Genomic DNA, 19,730 nt, shown 5'->3' with positions numbered 1-19,730 from the left:
AGTGTACGTAAAAATAGCCTAATTATCCCTTATTAAAAGTAATTGCTTATAAAAGATCATGCAGAATTAAATCAACTTCAAACTATGTGACGTCTTCCTATTGCAGACTAGTACCCAATTCAGCTTGTTTTTATTTTATTATTTTTTTTATTACCGGTAAACACAATATGTTGATGATACATACAGGTAAGCCACGTGCACAGTATCCAGCTAACAGGTACCTCAAGGTGACCATCGATAGATGGCCAGAGGGCAGAACGGTTGCCTTCTGTATTTCACGGCTTTACGAGGCTTTTCTTACCTTTGTAGGAAGTTTGTTAAGACAAACAAATACTTTACCGTTTAAAAGATTATATGAATTTGAAACACATAGATACCATTCTAATTAGGTACATGTACATGCATGTTGGGGAGCCTGGGTACTCTGGTTTCTCTTCAAAACCACAAATAAATCTTTTCGAAGCCTGAGTACATCGTATCCTGGGGGCAAGGATTTATAAGTGGGGGAGATTGGGTAAAACAGTCAGTGATGCTGATTACACCTCGATTATATTGTCATGACAGGCAGCCGTGAAGTGGAGCTGATGGGAGCTGTTTATGTACTATGTGCGTAAATCAAGCATGTCTGTAACAACCATGCATTTGCCAATAATACATGTGTATATACATAAATGATCAAAATCAATTTAGGTACTTATTCATCATCATAATCAAGGATTTATAAATGAGAATATACGTCCTTGATCATAATATAGTATGTTATATACATAGTCAGAATAATCAGGTTTCTGATATATGTATAAAGCCAGTGTCAAAAAAAAATATAATAATAAAATTAATAAAGAGCAATTGTGTGAAATTTAGATGTTCCAATAATCTAGAAACAAATATTTTAGTTAATTATACACCTGGTATTTTGATTATTATTATTTTTTATTTTAGTATACAAAGCTTGATTATCAAATTAATTAAAATGCAACAAACAGTTAAAATACATATCCCTATTGACTTGCATTGTTGCTTATTGTACGTATTGGTGTGATGAGTATAATGTATATATGTAGAGATGCTACCCACCTAATTATATAAGTACAGCATGCTATAAATGGACCTCCTGACCTCCTGGGGTCAGGATAAGGTGTTGTTAATCGGTGATACACCTGACTGAACACATTGAAAGGGGCTCAATGAAGGCCCCAGACCCCAGTCTGACCAATGTTAGGTAATTTACATTATCATACCTGTGTAGTTGATCGAACAGTATGAAGTCCAAGTGACCATGGCAACTGCAGTCTACCTTTCGAGCAGGCATATTTTAAGTGTACAATATACTGTACCTGTACAGCAGTCGATCAAAATATTTCATTACACGTACTCCATCTCAGTATATCCATGTATTGATCACACATTTTGTTACCACGTAACTCACGCGGTTTGTAATAGAAGGTCAGATCGGATATTGTCAAATTATCAGAGTTTCTAAAATAAAAATAATTGCTACAAATACAGAATCTAATAAACAATTATGTATGTATCTACAGTTTAAATTGGCAGATGCTGGATTTATTTTGACTCTGTTTAATTTATTATCAGGCATGTGACCTGACATTTTAGCGATCGTCCTTTGTCTAGTGTTGATGCTCGCGAGCAACCACATGCCCGATACTAAATTATTTCTTGCTCAATCGGTTATGCCGACCTTTAAGGTCTATGGACGACTTCTCATATTTCCAATGCTTTGCAACGCGCCAGGTTCCATGTAGCAAAAGTATACATTTGACAGGGCTTAACTTTTTCACACACCATGCCGTTTTGAAAACTATATTCCATACTTACATAGTTAAACATTTTATGAAGCATTTAATCTGTTTATGTTTATATGTCCTTGCAATTATTATGCCCATCAGTATATCCTTTTTAATCAAAATATTTTGCTGATCAAAATATCTCTTGGGCGACGATTTGCCAACACTGAAAATCTCTGACTTCACATTAGTTCATTACTTTATGTGTTCGAACAAGAATTTCATCTACGTCATTTGTTCGAACTATCCAAAATAAGATTTATTAGATAAAAGTCAATGTTTTGACTATATATCACAAGCTAAGAAAAAACAGTTTTTACTGGGAAAGTGCGGGTTGAACTATCCATTGATGAGACATAACCAGCAGTATTTTACCGTAACGACCTGTACGCAATCAATTTGCTTTTATATTAATTATAACTTCTATTAAATGCCCTCATTTATAAATTAAATTATATGATAATATAGTGATACATTTTACTTTATAAGTATCAATTCGAATAAACATTACAGTACGAATGATTTCCAGTAATTAACGGCAATTTCATGTGTAAAATATTGTGTTTCTGATCACAATAAATACTTATATATGTCAAAGTCTATATAGACTACATAATAAATATATCTTTTCTCATATCTCCTAACACATCATCTAGTCTGTCTGTGGTTTGAATGTAGTGGACATATTACCTGGACACGATGTCCACCTATAGTGGACACCGTGTTCACACGTAGTGCACTCTGTGTCTACCTGTAGTCTAAATCTTGTGCACTCCGTGTCTACCTGTAGTCTAAACCTCGTGCACTCCGTGTCTACCTGTAGTCTAACACTAGTCGAATTGAATAGCAGAAAACCTCATTGTAAAACGAATTGGGTCTATCATATTAAGCACGAACTTTGTAGTTTGGGATTTGGATATGTTTGGAAAAATCAATGTGTTTTAAATGAAAATCATTTTTTGCAAATATACCACCAACGTATTAATGATGTTTTTGTTCAAGAATTATATAGTGCGTTTGATGTATCTCCTAAATGTTATTTGTATAAACATATTGTTGATAATTTTTTGTACACAGTTCTATTTAATTAAGCCTGTAAATAATAAATTCAAGAAGTTTTTAAGCCAATTCCGTATGCAATGTCATAGTCTTAATATCGAATCCGGACGTTATAATAATTTTTCCTAGAAATCAAAGGACTTGTTCATTATGTGATAAAAATGACGTCGAAGATGAAGTACATTTTGTTCTTCTCTGTCCGGCATATTCTGAATTAAGAGAAAAATACATTAACAGATATTTTTATCATAGACCAAGCGTGCATAAGTTTATAGAATTATTCTCTAGTAAAAATGTTAAAATTTTGAATATGTTGGGTAACTTTTTGTTTCGTGCAACAGAGAAAAGAAAAACTCTGCTCACAATTAATTAAATGATAAAATTGCTTTTTTATTTGCCGTCAGCATCAACGTAGGTTCTGTTGTGATCACCTCTTTTATACATATGTAGCTTATTAGTATATTGAAATACTGAAATATTGTCCTCCGCCATCTTATACTTGTATACATTGTATGTCATATTATAATGATAATAGTTGTACTGTTCCCTATATGCTTGTTATGCATTCGGATGAAATAAAAAACTTGAAACTTGAAGTGGACACCGTGTTCACACGTAGTGCACTCTGTGTCTACCTGTAGTCTAAATCTTGTGCACTCCGTGTCTACCTGTAGTCTAAACTCGTGCACTCCGTGTCTACCTGTAGTCTAAACCTCGTGCACTCCGTGTCCACACGTAGTTCACACCGTGTGCACAATGTGTAACCTTTAGTCTACTACCACTGTACATGTACTTTAAACTTTAAAAAGATCTTATGTAATGTTTTGTATTGCCATAGTCTTTTTTTTTTTTTTTTTTTAAAGAAAAAGCATAAATTGTATATTTTATTCTGATACATTTTGTAATTCAGTAGAGTAGTGAAGCTATGATGATTTTAACTGTGAAGATATTAAAGATCAAATTGGTGAAAATAATATTGTGAATTTGAAGTTTATTAAAGCACAAATGTACACTGTTTAATTAAGTCCCATTTTGTTTTTTTGCCCCCCCCCTCCCCCCATTTTCGCCGAGTGAAATGTTCTAAAATGGACATTTGAAAGAAAAAAGGGATATCCTGCACATTTTTGTACTTAATTTTAGAAAATTTTCCGCTGCGTGGCGCGTTTCATTCCTAAAACGTTCAAGCAAGTAATGTTCAAACCTTTAATAATGAAAATTCAATACACATGAACTAGACTGAAAATGTCTATCAAGGGATTATACTATTTCAAAAAATGTTTCTTAAAAGATTAATTTGTTTATATGTCTTAGCAAGACAATCAATTCATTATTATTTTGAGTGCCGATGGTGTGAATCCGGTATGTTCAGAACGAGCTGGGTTGCATAATGGTATATGCCGACACTCACAATTATCATTTCATAGCAGGTAACTTTAAATAAAAAAATACCATGTGAAGAAAATCATCAAAATACAAATTCGTAATATTTTTTCACGGGGGAAGACCCCCCGCCCCCCCCCCCCCCCCCCCCCCCCCCCCCAAAAAAATCTCGCGCTTACGGCGCTCGCTAATTCAACAAAATGCATCGTAAATCTCATCTCAATTCATTCTGAATCGTAAAATTTTTCCCGGGGGAGTACCCAGGACCTCCCAAACAACAAAATCTCACGGCTTCGGTGCTCGGAAATTCATCAAAGTACATCGTATAACTCATTTCAGCCATTCTAAATCGTAAATTTTTTCCAAGTGGGAGACCGCCGCACCCCCCAAACACCAAAATTTGGCGCCTTCAGCGCTCGCAAATTCAACAAAATGTATCGAGTATCGTAAAACTCTTTCTCTGCCACTCTAAATCGTATATTTTTTCCCCAGGGAGACCCCCGGATCCCTCAAACACCAAAATCTCGCGCCTTCGGCGCTCGAAAAATCATCAAAATACATTGTAAAGCTCACCTCAGTCATTCTAAATTCTAATAATTTTCCAGGGGATACCTCGGACCCCCCATACTCGCATGCTAATTTGCGTATTCATTAATTTCCTGTTAACGACGCCACTGTGTGTACGAGGATAATATGTAATAAGTATATCAAGTATCTCCTGTGTGTGTGTGGGGGGGGGGGGGTGGTTGTGGTTGTTACAAAATATTGAGGATCGTTGCCCCCCATTACGTTTCATCTTCCTACGCCACTGCCTTTGTTGGGTGTGGTGTCAACAGCAAAAATATGACAAATCACATTTGGGTATTAGTCCATGAAAATAACTAACTGATATAAACGAAATGTTTGCAACATAATTTAAAGATTTTTTGTATTTTCAATTGGTACCGTACAAGTAAATATTATACATGTAAGGGAAAAATATACGATAATCAAAATTAGGAATCATACATTTTTAGTCAATTAAAAGATCGGAATAATAGGAGAAAAGTTAATGTATACATTGTACATATAGCTGGAGATTGGCCCCCAAATCCATCATGTTCAAACCTGTTACTTAGTAATTAAATTGTTGAATGTCAAATATTGAGTACATCTTAGATAACTTAAATATTGATAGTAAGGTATCATTGCAGTTGCATTTGCTATTGAACTATCCTAAATATGCAAACAATTTTGAAATGTGGAAATTTTGGCCAAGTTTTTCATCTAGAAAACATAGAGCGCATCCTTAAACAAACTTTATATTTCTCCTAAAGATGTCTGATGTACATGTATCTAGTCTATATATTCTGAATAGATATTTAGATTTCGCTTTACTGTTTCTTAGTCAAAAGAATAGGCAAAAAATGACAAAATTTTCAAATTCAGTTTATTTATGCATACTTCGGATGGTTACCATGGCAACTTAAAACTGCAAAATTAGAAAACTATTTAAATCAGCGATGTACTAAATATCTCAAACGCAATAAAAAAATCTTAATTTAAAAAAAAAATCGATGTAATTGGGGGCCAAAAAGGGCACAAATCATACATATTACTTTCACAAACAACATGCTTTAAAGAGAATTCTGTCTGACAGTTGTAATATTGGGTGTACAAAATTAACTAAATACCAGTCCAATCATTGAGCAATCATATTGACCAAAATTCTAGAAAGTACATCATGTACTAATATTTGGCCCTATCGTTATGATACAATATTCTTTAGGAAATACCTTTTGTCTAGAATCGTTGCTTTTAAGATACTGTACCTTCTAAGTTGGCCAAACAGCAATTTCATGCCGTTTTGTATCCATGTTAGTAAATTTACATGTATATTTTGTGTCATACTTTTTATAATTTAGAAGAACTTTTTATTTGTTATTTGACGCCAAAAGTTTAAAAAAAAATGCAATACTTACTATGTATACGTTTTAATTTTACAAATACAAGTAAAAATTGTAAGTGATTTTTGGCAGTACTGCTTAAGTCATTATATTTACATTTACAGTGCAGTGAAATTAATATATACGGTAAATCCAGGAAGTCGAAGTTTTGGTCTTCCAATTTCATTTGACATTTTTGCAGTGTTGTTAGTATTTGTAAAGTGATTTATACAGGTGCAGTTGTATGTTTCCATCTAAACATACTTAGGCATACAAAACAAGAATTTTACATTCTGTGTTGTAACAAATGATTGTAATTGAGACAAATTAAATACATGTTTGTCCGTCTTGTCTATTATTATCATTTTCATAGCTTAATACATCAAACCTGTTGGTTTTTAATACATTACTGAAGAAAAATTGTTTGCCCAGTTATATGGCACATTATTTACGTAACAAAGGAAAAGCATGGACAATTATTGTTCCAATCAGAGTCTAATTATTGACATTTTTTAGTTAAGTAAAAATACAGTTACTGATTAATACTCCTGCAATGTATTATCAATGCTGAAAAAAGGCTAAAAATGAATGATTTTTAACAATAACAAAAATGGACTTTATGGATAAAATCCTTTTTTGTCCATTGAAATAAATTGACAAATTTCTATATCAGTGTAATTTGCGCACCCCTAACTCTAAACTTTTTATTTTAACCAAAAGTTTTTACGGTATCATCTCATCCCTTTCTACCTTTCTATCGAGAGAATTAAAAAAAATATATAATACCACAGTAGAATTTATATATATCCCACCCAAAACTTGTGAACGATTAGTATAATATCGTATTGTAAGATACATTTAAGTTTCCTTTTTTAGCATGAAAACGGATAGGAGCTAATGCCCCATCACTTTTCTCTATCTTAATGGGAAAACTAACTTTTCATCTAAATCTTAAATAAAAATCGAGATGAGGGGACTTAAGTTTACATCTAGCGTACTGTCATACACACAAAGTTTACATCTAGCGTACTGTCATACAGTAAAATATCGAAGGAAATAACAGCAGTATTTTATGCATACACTTCACTAGTAATATCATCACATTACTAGACATTTTAGACATACATGTACACATATTTTAATCAATACTGTATAAAGATACTCCACCGTCGACGAATGGTATTTTTTCTCTATCAAAAACAGGAGCAGAAGAAATAGAATTTTTCTTCAGTTACAAAATTTACTTACTTTAAACCAGTGAAAAGTTTGAGCTTCTTACAATTCAATATGAGATATTAAAAATAATTAATTGCGTATCGGAAAAAAATATCCATGACACTATGCCCTATGTGGAATTAAATACTGATTGTGCATGCAAACGCAAAAGTTCTGGGGACGTACAAGCGCAGATGGGGCTTACATACAATTGCATGCAGGCACATGTGACAAAGACCTAATGGGGCGCAGCGCCAAAAGGGGAGAGCGTGGGAGGCTGTGGGAGGAGCCTCCACTAGAATTTGTTTAAGTTTTCTTTTCCAAGATCTTTAGGTAATTCTGCTGCAATTGAAATGTTGAATTTAATACATGAAAAAAGTTTTATATGCCGTAACTGGGCGAAATTTTTGACATGTTATGTTTAAACCATGAGATTTGATAAATCAAGGTGTGAAAATCATTCAAATGGACAGACAAACATGTATGATACCTGATAAACATTAGTTATAACACAGAGCTTCTGCACTGCCAAATGTTTTGTTTCTTACGCCTTATGTAGATAAAATACCTACATAAATCACCTATAATTACTAATAATTACATTGTAAAAATGTGAAATAAATTTAATTGTGACCACAACTCTTGTTTCGTGGTCTGATCGTATGTACGCATAATGATTTTTGGCAGTAGTGTCAAAAATCCCTAAAAAAAACATGTAAGGGTGCTACCATTGAGTCTTATATCATGCTTAGGTTCAGAAAAGAAATCTTTAATATGCACATAGCCTATTTAAACCTTAGCCCCTCAGGCCTATTGAAATATATATGAGTGTTATCCCATATGCTTAGTTTCAGAGAAGAAGTTGTTTATCTGCAAATAAACAAAATTACCCTTTGGCCTAGCCCCTCAAATCCCCACGTGAGCTTGCATGAAGGCCAATATAATTCTTTTGTGCATTTTTTTTCTCCCAGAATGTTAGATACCTATGATCAAGCCACTGTTTCTCCTCTTTATTTTGTCGCCTATTTGCAATTGACTTCTATAACCTAGACTTGTATTTAAGATCAGACCACTCAGTAATTGAGAAAACAATATAAGTTGTCCCTCATGACATTTAATGAATAACTTGTATTCGAATGATCCTTGTCTAGTTCATCTTTGTTTCGCGAATATTTAACACATTTCGTGTCTTTCAATAGCTATTTGACTTCAATAAATAAGAAACATCAAAATCAGTTAAGAATGCATAGAGAAGGAGCGAATAGCGATAAAAGTAAAATGTATTAAATTCACCCCAACTTAACATAATTCAGTTATATCGATGAAACTTTGTTTTATATTGTAACTGGTATAAGACAATTTTCACATTTACACATATTTGTCTTTATAAATAGGTATTTCCCAGACAGTCTACAGAGCTACAACGAGAGGCGACCCTTGTGGTCTAATGACATGGTACTGCAGTCAGTGTCAGAGATTCGACAAGACATTAGTCCAACCCACATCACCTACGCCTCAGTTGACAGAGACTCCAGTCACACCTTACTTGTCCGAGACCCCCACCATGCCTACTTTGTCCACGATATCAGTCACGCCTCAGTTGACACAGACTCCAGCCATGCCTACTTTGTCCACGATATCAGTCACGCCTCAGTTGACACATACTCCAGCCATGTCTACTTTGTCCACCAGAACAGTCACGCCTCAGTTGACACAGACTCCAGCCATGCCTACTTTGTCCATCAGAACAGTCACGCCTCAGTTGACACAGGCTCCAGCCATGCCCACTTTGTCGACTAGAACAGCCACGCCTCAGTTGACACAGACTCGAGCCATGTCTACTTTGTCGGCGAGATCTGCATCATCGATATTGAACCCATGGCCAGCCACCCCAACAGTTGCCGTGAGCCCAGTTACACCGACTCTCGAGAGGATTGCCGTGTCTGCTTCGAATTCACCTGTGCGTAAGCGTCTTGTGATGACCGACTCCAGCTCAAGTTCAGACGAGGTAAATATCTACTATATATTTACTTACTTTTGTATGCGTGTGATGACATTTATATCCCATTCCTAATTTATAAAATTATGACAATAACGCAATATATATATATATATTGTGTTTGTAAATCTGTATATAAAAGTTGTGAAATACAAATGTACCATAAAATCATTTACAATATCCGTCAGTTTACAATTTTAAGTTGTCTTATCCTGAATTCCATAATGATGTACATCTCGTCAAGTGAACATGTAAACTTTTCGCAATTCAGTACAGTGACTCAGATGAGACAGACTTCAAACCATTTTCTATCCTGAGAAGTATACGCCGCTTTCCGTGCCGAGATAGACAAACCTCTCCCGCTGCAGATGCTACCTTTATCATTGAACGTCACAGAAGCTACACGTAAAGCATAGTTCAGATCGTGAAATGTCCAAAGATAAAAGTTGTTTCTCAAAATATGTTAATTTTAAACAATTCATCTACTATTCACAAGATACTAAAACGAACACATTTTAAACATAACAAACATATTTATTGGCTAAGATCTCACAATGTGAAAACGACAAAAAAACACTATCTGATTGGCTGATAGATTTAATAAAAATAGTCTCCATGGAAGTTGAGAATTCCATACAGGAACCAAATTGATCTCTAGGGATACACTCACTTATATTTGTGTTACACTTTGTGTTCTCTAATTAAACATAAATAAGTAGCCAATTTAAATTGCATGATTTTATGGACCGCTTTCTGTCTATAGGTTGGATGATCAGTCTCCGCGACAGATGGACAAAGCTTTCTTGGTGGATGACTCCGACGAGGACACGTGGTATGTATTGTAGTATACTAAATTTAAGGATACTTTGCAGCAATACATTTTGCATTGAGTGGCTCAATCATTTGAAAAGTACTATGTCAATCACCGACGGTAAGACTTTGTTGCGCTTACCTATGCACAAATCGATGTTAGGTTAGCAATATCAATATAAGATGAAGAACAGAAATTCTGGGAATAATTAAAATATTTATTTTGAAATATTTTAACGCGAAAACCTATAGTTAAATCAAAATTCCTTCACAAAATTAGATTCACAATGCAACAAACGAAACCCTTCTTAGCAGCAACAACATTAATCACGTAAATCGTTCTATTTTTAGGACTCCCAATATGAGGACAGACATCTACTCGGACGACAGCGATGAGGAGGCTGACGACGAGACCCGATATCAAATCCTAGAGAACAGCACCAATCGTGGACAGAGGAAACTTGTATCAAGTGACGGGTATTCGTACACAGTCAAGGTGAGTCAAGATCGGGTCAAGGTCATATATAGTGTCAAAGGTGTAAAAATAACAAGGACATAATCTTAAAGGTCCAATCAGTCTTGTCATAAATTTGGTTGAACTGGACAAAGTTATTGATTTCGAGTTAAAAAGATTTGATTATGCTGAATTATCTAAAGGATCGATGTCATGTGTTGCCAAATACTAAACAGCATTTAGTCTCATAGGGAAGTTTTTTCTTGACAAACTGATAATTATTCATTGCAAAATATTTTAATACAAAACAAACTTTTCTATTATTTATCCTATCAGAAAGCTTCGACCAGAACTACGACATGGAAATGCAGCGTGCGGAACAAATTATTGGTTCAGTGTATTGTTCAGTGTTGATTACACAGAGAGGCAACAGCTTCACCAGGGGAATAGCAGATCACATCCACCCTCCCAACCGATTCCTCGCCAAGAAAATCAACATCATCAGCATGGTATGTATACTGTATTGTTTCTAAGAGAATAGTTTGTATATAGAAAAAAATGATTTAGTAAAAAATGTGCATTGAAATGTGTTACAAATAAATTGAAAAAAATTGAGGCAGACTTTCAGTAAACGTTATGATAACATAGTGACCTACATTACATTTACTGCCCTTCAACTAAGGATGCCGTATTCATCATTGCAAAGGAATTACATATAGATAATATTAGAAAAAGGAAAATATAAGTAACTATTTGAATTTTACTTCATCGTATGCTATTTAACAATGTTTGCCCCTTTATTATAATTCTATCCATGAAATGGTTTATGTATCAACGTTTGTATTACTTATAATACATTATCTGTATGTTTCAGATAAAGCGTCAAGCACTGTCAGAGACGCACCTGTCAGCATCAGGAGTGGTAAGGGCTGTACTCATTAAGGTGACAGACACACGTGGACTACCACACACAGAGAATCTGGTCAGGATCGTCAACAGACACAGGAGGAACGGAACGTTTCTAGACTACAGGGAACCTAGGTCAGGCAACAGACACAGCTTTCTACAGACTGCTCCTACCCAGGGAACCTGGTCAGGATCGTCAACAGATACAGGAGGAACGTCCGATTACAAGGCACTGCTTTCTAGGACTTTACACACAACAGAATAATATCTAACCCCAGCTACATTGTAAATAAAACAATCTGAGATGACACAATTTTTTGTAATATGCAAACGTTGGTGCAACATGTCTTTGTATTACTTATATTAAAAGGAAACAATATATATAAATCAGCCCAATATCCATGCAGAAATTCAGTGGATTTTGTATGTTTTGCTTTGGACATAGGAAGTTATCTCTTATTATTAAGGAATGATTTTACAATTGAAAAAAATCAATGTGCATTGTTTCTGATAAAACATATTGTATCAAGATGATGCTTTTATAACTGTTGGGTAGGTGAAAGTGTTGCGTCCATATTATTCTATCTGATTGTTATGTGAATGTTTCTGAATCCTGCATATAAAGATTATATTAACTTCTCTATATTAGTGCTACATTCCATAAAATGTAAACAAGAATTATTATCATAGCAGTTCTGTTATGTAAATTGTGTATTATTTATGAGAAGTAAATAAATATTATGTTAGTCCCATATCAGTGGCTTTTGTTATGTTGTATTTACATAATATTATAAGTATTTAATGCATTGTACGGGGCTAAGTGCAACGTGCAAAAATATTATGTTTCAAAAATATGTATAATCAAGTTCAATTTCCAAATTAAAGAAGTCTATAATATATTATTTTGTGATGTCAAAAAGAAAAAAGTATGATCTGGAAACCAATGGCATGCAACAACAGATACCTCCAACACAGGGAAAAGTGGTAACAAATTTCAGTGTCAGAATCAATGATTGTTATATGGCAGACACATTTTTAAGTTATTCGATAACTAGCTTAAATGTTAAAAATGGCAGAACAAAACAGCAGAATTGTCCAAAATGGGAATCAGGGTAAAGGCATAAACGCTATTAAATGTTCTATTAACTTTCCTTAAAATAACAAATTCAATCCTTTATATTAATTGGCGGTTTAATTTTGGTCAAGTTATACATTACAACCTTTCACAAATTGATATTTTACATTTAGTTTCCAAACCAAACACACACAAAAAATCTCACTGCATATTCATTTCTACATCAGAATTTGTGAATTCCTTGGATAGGCAATACAACATATTAAATTATTTCAAAGCAATTGCAAAATAGTTAATTGATGAATATTCTGTTTAAAAGCAATTCGCGTCTTTGCCCACTGTCCAGTAAGATTCACGCTTTACCCTAGGCCCTTCGAACACATTTTTCATGTTCGGGTCAGGCCCTCCCTTCGAACAGTATCAACGTCCGGGTTAGGCCTTCCCTTCGAATGCCTCCTTCCTTCTAATCATCATAACTCCATCACGGAGGGGTACTAGAACCTATTACAACATAAATTGATATATTATTCTTACCCATCAATAAAAATGATAATACCAATAATTTGAAACATTATATTAGAAAATGAAGTGCGATTATAATAGAATTTGAGATATGTCTACAATTATGAAAGGAAGAAAGCAGTGTAAAATTATAATTATGGAAATATTGGTATGAAAATATGTTAAGTTAAAGATGTGTATATGACAAAATGATTTCAAAATGTTTCATGTAAAAAAATACAATATACATTATGCTAATAGTATTAATAGTAATGAAAGACGAGTAAGTAAACAGAGAATGATGACCATGTTCAAGTTGTTTACATGTAAAATGTTTTATATAATAAAATATATATATAAAAAAATAAAGTTATTGCATACACCATAAACTAGCCACGGCAACTAAAATATCTTAAGGTAAGTTAATCTCAGTTGTAATTGTTTGGGCCATATAATTATTGACTTTGTAATTAATTTATTACAAATTACCACTGTTTCACCAAAGAGCATAATATACAGCGTATAATCCATATTAGGTATGTCTGTTAAGTGATGTTAGTGCAGTTATCCAACTTAAAGTGTCTGTTACTGTGTACATGTGTATATATGTTACGATATTGCATATGTAATGTGTGAAAACGTTTCACATTATCACCTGAGAAACCCTGCTGTCCTTCCTGACATAGTCGTTGAACTCTCTCATCACATGATAATCAGCAATCCGCCTTTCGTCGAGTTCTAGTTTGTCTATTGGTAAGTAGGCCATACCGCCATGAAATACATTGTCTACCAGTATGGTTCCTCGGGGAGTCAGCATGTTATTGTCCATTATTATCTTTAAATCAAAACATCGTTTAACGTCCATTCAAAACAATACAGTTAAGTACTACAAATTGATTTATGAATTAAAAAGAGGAGAGTTAGTAGCAATTTCGGAATTTCGTTTACGTTAAACAAAGCCAAACTGGTGTTACGTTTATAATAAATGGAACTAGTAACCAGTATCGACTGATTAAAAGAATGCGTTTAAAATACTAGGATTACGTTCTAAATTACAAATTAAAAGTACATGTAGATTGAAACCTTTTGTTTAAAGGGACAATTCATTCTACGAGAACATTAAAATTTGTATATATATCGGAAAACCCCCAGTTCTAATGGGAATTAGATCAGTCGGTTTTACTGTGATATGTCAGAAAATCCCATGGTGGTGAAATGCGTGTGAAATGTTCAAACTCACTCGCTGTCCGCCATTACAAATTGTGGTCGAATATCTTGTATGCCGAACCCAGTCCCTTGCTCGTAGAGTAATGCTACTTTTGTCTAGAACAGCTCAAATCGCTCTGACAGAAATGTTTTTACCTTATTAGGTGAATTGTCTTGCCTAAAAAATCATTATATCACCTCCACAGTGGTTGTGTAGTTCATTTGTTTAACGTGCGTGACTTTGGCTCGGATATTGGTACAGCGTACATACATATGTATTGTACCTGCTTAATCGTATTGATCAACGATTTGTAATTACAACGGTATCAATTAAAATACTTAACAAAGACGTGGAATTTGTCAATATCTTATGTTATGTGTTTCATAAGAAATGTAGAACAATACATTTATGCCATATTTTGCTTCTTGGTTATGTAAAAGAATTAGCGTGAGTGAATTGCCCCTTTAAACCAAACCCTTATTATCTGTTCAGAGTTCAGGGGAAAATAACAAAAGTCCCGTGTTTACCGAACAAAGTTCGTAAAGAAATTTGAACATGTTATTATATGGTGACGTGCACTATTGTATATAAGATATAATTTAGAAGAAATCTAGTATACATGAAACACCAACAAAACTATTGTTTTTCTTCTACCTATCTACGCGAATCGTTTATAAATAATTTTAAAGTAAACACCACAATTAAGATTTTACACATCACTATGACTTGACAAAAAGGCCATGGATCAACAAAAATAAATAATACTTCTAATTCCGACATTCACAAGTCAGAGGAACTGCGAGAAATGTGATGCACAATGAACGTACCAAAAAAAAAATTAGAATACAAACAGCCGTTATGGTCATGACTTTGCCGCCACGGGATTTCATCTGTTGTGTAGGATGTCAAGAAATAATTCTAATTATACTAATCATATTATGGAATACCTTTCACAAGATTGTCTTAACAACAAGATATTCAACTTTGAATTACTGTAGAGAACACACAAATACATGTAAATACAATGTACCAAAGACAAAAGGTTGATAAAACAGACTTAAACTTATTAAATACCTTGTAACAATTTAAATAATCCTCCTTGTTAGCGTCCATGAAAAACAAGTCGAACGTTTGTTCTTTTTTGGCCAGTTGTTCAAGAGAGTCTGTACCGGGACCTTTGGAGAACCAAGCGAATTAATATATACAGTGTGTATTGAATGATTGCCATGATTTGTGTTCATACTGTAACTGAAAGCATATAATATTATATATTATTTTGTCTCTTTGCTTACTTCAATTTAATTTAAAAACTATGGGTACTTTCCGAGTCATTATTTTTTCAAGTGAGGGTATTTTAGCATCTCATTGAAATTCTATTCATTCACTTGTAGTCACGATGACGTTAACAATAAAGATTTAATATTACCCCGTACATACATTTCCTTAACTCAAACACGCAATAATACACGCAGATTACGACAGCACAGCCGTGTCATAGATTTGCCATTTACGACAATCTTTGAAACCATTGGAAAGATGTCTGATAAGTTACAGGGGTTCTCTACTTTTGCAGAAGATACGCAAACTTTCTTTTCGTGAGAAGCAATTAGCATTTTACGAAGGAAATTTATCTGGCTAATAATCAGTTTGCGTCAAAAAAAAATACCCACCCATCATTATTTCAATTTTCTTTCCATGTGGCGATTTGTCCATCAATTTTCTTGCAATGTTTGCCACGTATTGTGATATCTCACACGTGACCACCTTTCCATCCACCGGAAGTGCTTCCGCCATGGACAGTGCTCCACATCCGGTAAAGAGACCTAGTTCTAGGACCCGTTTCGCGTTCGATATTCCAACAATTGTTTTCAGGAAAGTGCCTGAAATTATGGTCAAAACAATAAATATTATCCCTGATAATAATTATTTTAATGTTAAGCGAAATTGGTTCTAAACAATCAGAATTTCATTATTTTCTTCCAAGTAAGAGAAATAAAATATTTTGCATTTTTAAATGATTCATGTACCTTCCAGAGAACCGGAACTGATAGTAGGCAGTATGTCCCAGTTAACTTTGCCGTGATCATGTGCTTCCGTCCACGGAAAGTTATTGGTTTCTGTGATGAGGTTGTCAAGGTCCTTACTGATAGGGCTAGATATAGCTTCACAGTAGTCATCCCGTGCCTATATAAAGGTTACACAAAGGACAGGTCTTTACATCAAGGAAACTAATAATAATGTAAATAGATTGACTAATTTTCACTTGCAATTTACATTGTAGATTAATAGTTGGAATATAAATGCATTTATAGGTCTCATAGCTTTTATTTTTGGGACATTCATACTTAAATAGATTGTATAACTTTTAACAACTGTTGCAGAACGTTAAATCTATTTTTTTTTCTAATTTTTCAAGTGGAGTTTATTTTATTTATTTATTTATTCATTTTTTGTTTTATTTTTTTTTTTCAAAATCTACATGGTCATTTATGGTCATTTAGAGGCACCCAGGGAAACACTGATCTACAGATAATTAGCTGGTACGAGTGAGTTTCGAAAGGACGCTACTGAGAGGTGAATATTTCAGACAACTACCAGATAAGTAAAACTACTTACATTAATTCAGTCTATGCATGTCTTTATTTGTTCCCGAATGTTCTCCGGAACTCCTCGCATCTTTGCCATATTCTGTAGTTTTACAATGTGGCGTGGAACAGGGTCAATCCAACAATTTCTTCGCAAAATGTTTTCCATATTGGTACCCGGGTTAAATCCTACAATACAAATACTTCTTAGGGTCGAACACTTCAATTTTCAATTTCAATTTCTTTATTCCTTTAGCAAACGCTAATCAGATTATACAAATCATATAAATACATAACATAACAATTAAGAGAGTGAAAACCTTGAGAGCGTGACAAACAAACACATGATGAAATAAAGATAGATCAATAACATAGAAATAATAATATAGATAAAGATAGGGCATTAATGGCATGGATGGCAATTTACGGCTGTACATTTTGTAACACAAGACATTCAGCTCGGCGTTTGTTCGCGCGGAAAATGTATTTCCCCAAATTATTTAATTCTGTTACATTATCAGAAGATAACAGTTGGATTAACTTAAACACACTTGGGTTTCTTCTATAGAACAGTTTGATTAATTGTTGGCGTAAATCATTGTATAAAGGACAAATAAGTATAAAATGGAATTCATCTTCAATATCATTTTTATCGCAGACATGGCATTTTCGTTCAGTTCTTTGAATATTCCTAAAACGACCACTTTCGATATTGAGTAAGTGGGCGGATGTCCTAATTTTAGTGACTTCTCTCTGATAGACTCGGCTGCTCATTTTGATCAGATAAGTTTGGAGGGTAAACGAATTATTTAAATGTTGAAAAATATGTCCTTTCGGACTTGAAATTATAGATTCGTGGCATTTTTGTTGAAAAATGTCCAAGATTCTGTATTTTATTTTTAAATATGTTACGTTATCAACATTGGGAGACTCCCATATGAACCCTAGTCCACTTCTATACAATTCATTTTTAATACTCAGAACCCAACTATCGCCGTTCTGTAGCATATTTTCATAACTTGCCTGAAGTATACAGTTATCTGTGTTTTTGAGTTTGATCCAATATTTAAAAATTCTTAATTTTCGCACGATGTGTAAAGGGTAGCGCCCAAGTTCTTTGTAAACAAAATTGTTACAAGCACTCTTTCTAATTCCTAGCAACTTTCTACAAAACCTAATTTGTATTTTTTCGACATCAGGTGCTTGGTGGAAACCCCATATTTCCGAGGCATAGTTTATAACACTACCTACGAAAGTATCAAAAACGGATAGTTGAGTTTCAATGTTGAAAAAATTCTCTCTACAAATTTTGTCGATTGCAAATAATGCTTTACGTCCCTGATCTGCTACTTTTTTCTGAGTTTGTCTAAATTTGCCATTGTAATTCATAAGCATACCTAAATAGTTGAATTCATTTACAATTTCTAATTTTTCACCGTTATAAAACCACTGTTCATTTTCCCTAATTACCCCACCGTTTCTGAAAATCATAATTTTTGTTTTATCAGTGTTAACAGTTAGCGCCCATTTCATGGTATAGTTAAGCAACGAGTTTAACAGTTTTTGTAAGCCTTCAGGAGTTTCAGCTAAAATAACGGTGTCATCTGCATACATGATCAGAAACATATTCAGTTCCTGTAATTCGATACTTGGGCAATTGTCACTTATAAATTGCATTTCAAAATCATTAACGTAGAGGGAGTATAATATAGGGGATAGTACTTCGCCTTGCAACAAACCGTTTTTACATTCGAAAAAGTCAGAATTCGACCCATTATATTTAACACAACTTCTAACTTTATGATATAGCGAGCGTATAATAGCCAACATCTTACCTTCAATACCCTCTTTTATTAGTTTATAGTACAGGTTTTGTCGATTAATAAAATCAAATGCCTTACGGTAATCTATGAAACAGCAGTATAATCTTTTCTTAGTTTTAAGACTTTTATTAATTAAGGCCTGTAAGGCAAAAATAGCGTCGACAGTGGATAGATTTTTGCGGAAGCCAAATTGTGCGTCAGTAATGATATTGTATTTACTATCAAATGCTAGTAACCTACGGTTCAAGATAGACGTGAATAGTTTTCCTAAACAACTGACTAGGGTGATTCCTCTATAATTATTAGTGTCGTCAATATCACCCTTCTTGAAAACAGGGATAATATTACCAATTGACCAGTTATGGGGGAAATGACCAGATTTGAAAACATTATTGAATAGTGTGAAGAGACATGGCACTAGAATGTCCTTACAATGGATCAAGTACTCGTTTTGGATGCCATCCATGCCACAAGCCTTATTGGAGTTCAGATTATTTATAGCAATACCAATTTCCTCATGAGAAATTTCTAAGTCAAGTTCTTCATAAACCGCATCTTTAAGATCATAATTTCTGAAAAATTCAGGAACATTTTCATTTACGTTAGTATCCACATTAGCTACACTAGAAAAGTGATGAAAAAATTCATTAAGAGATATTTTACTATTCGATGTATTTTTCTTCTTACGGAATTGCTTATAAAAACTTCTGGGGTTATTTTTTTCTCATGAAATTCAACATATTACCCTGCTGGTGTTTGTATTGATTCTTCAGTTTACGTTCCAAAATTTTATAGGCTCTTTTCTTATTTACCAGTAATAGTCTATTTTCATGAGATTTACAGGAATTGAAAGAGCTCAAAGCATGTTTGTATTCTTTGTATTTGGACTTGCACACGTCATTAAACCACGGCTTGTCCACCTTAGGTGTTTTCTGGTGATCACCAGAAGGGATTTTCATGCGAGAACAGAAAGGGATAATTATGCT

General features: G+C 33.9%; 2 protein-coding genes across 2 annotated transcripts; one reads left to right on the top strand and one right to left on the bottom strand.

Moving 5' to 3' along the window:
* Positions 1 to 8,555: 8,555 nt before the first annotated feature.
* LOC138320068 (uncharacterized) lies at positions 8,556 to 11,660 on the top strand. The gene is made up of 6 exons (XM_069263154.1): positions 8,556 to 9,392; positions 9,655 to 9,788; positions 10,147 to 10,215; positions 10,545 to 10,689; positions 10,984 to 11,156; positions 11,522 to 11,660. Exons 1-5 carry the CDS (start codon positions 8,832 to 8,834, stop codon positions 11,059 to 11,061), a joined length of 987 nt encoding a protein of 328 aa, XP_069119255.1. The 5' UTR covers positions 8,556 to 8,831; the 3' UTR covers positions 11,062 to 11,156; positions 11,522 to 11,660.
* A 1,084-nt stretch (positions 11,661 to 12,744) lies between these two features.
* On the bottom strand, positions 12,745 to 19,379 carry LOC138318923 (O-methyltransferase MdmC-like). Its single transcript, XM_069261739.1, is given in 6 exon segments — positions 12,745 to 13,129; positions 13,785 to 13,964; positions 15,411 to 15,511; positions 16,007 to 16,216; positions 16,364 to 16,520; positions 16,953 to 19,379. Coding segments are annotated over 6 exon segments (855 nt in total). The 5' UTR covers positions 17,091 to 19,379; the 3' UTR covers positions 12,745 to 13,060.
* Positions 19,380 to 19,730: the final 351 nt, after the last annotated feature.

Source organism: Argopecten irradians, chromosome 3 (assembly GCF_041381155.1).
Source record: "Argopecten irradians isolate NY chromosome 3, Ai_NY, whole genome shotgun sequence".
In the NCBI taxonomy this organism is placed as follows: domain Eukaryota; kingdom Metazoa; phylum Mollusca; class Bivalvia; order Pectinida; family Pectinidae; genus Argopecten; species Argopecten irradians.
The sequence above is the reverse complement of the archived record's forward strand: the minus strand, read 5'-3'. Positions and strand labels throughout refer to the sequence as shown.

Excerpts from the sequence above, each read along its gene's own strand:
- LOC138320068 (XM_069263154.1), top strand. The coding sequence starts at position 8,832 with ATGACATGGTACTGCAGTCAGTGTCAGAGATTCGACAAGACATTAGTC. Across the intron at positions 10,216-10,544 it reads GACTCCGACGAGGACACGTG|GACTCCCAATATGAGGACAG; the intron begins GTATGTATTGTA and ends TTCTATTTTTAG. Across the intron at positions 10,690-10,983 it reads GGTATTCGTACACAGTCAAG|AAAGCTTCGACCAGAACTAC; the intron begins GTGAGTCAAGAT and ends TTATCCTATCAG.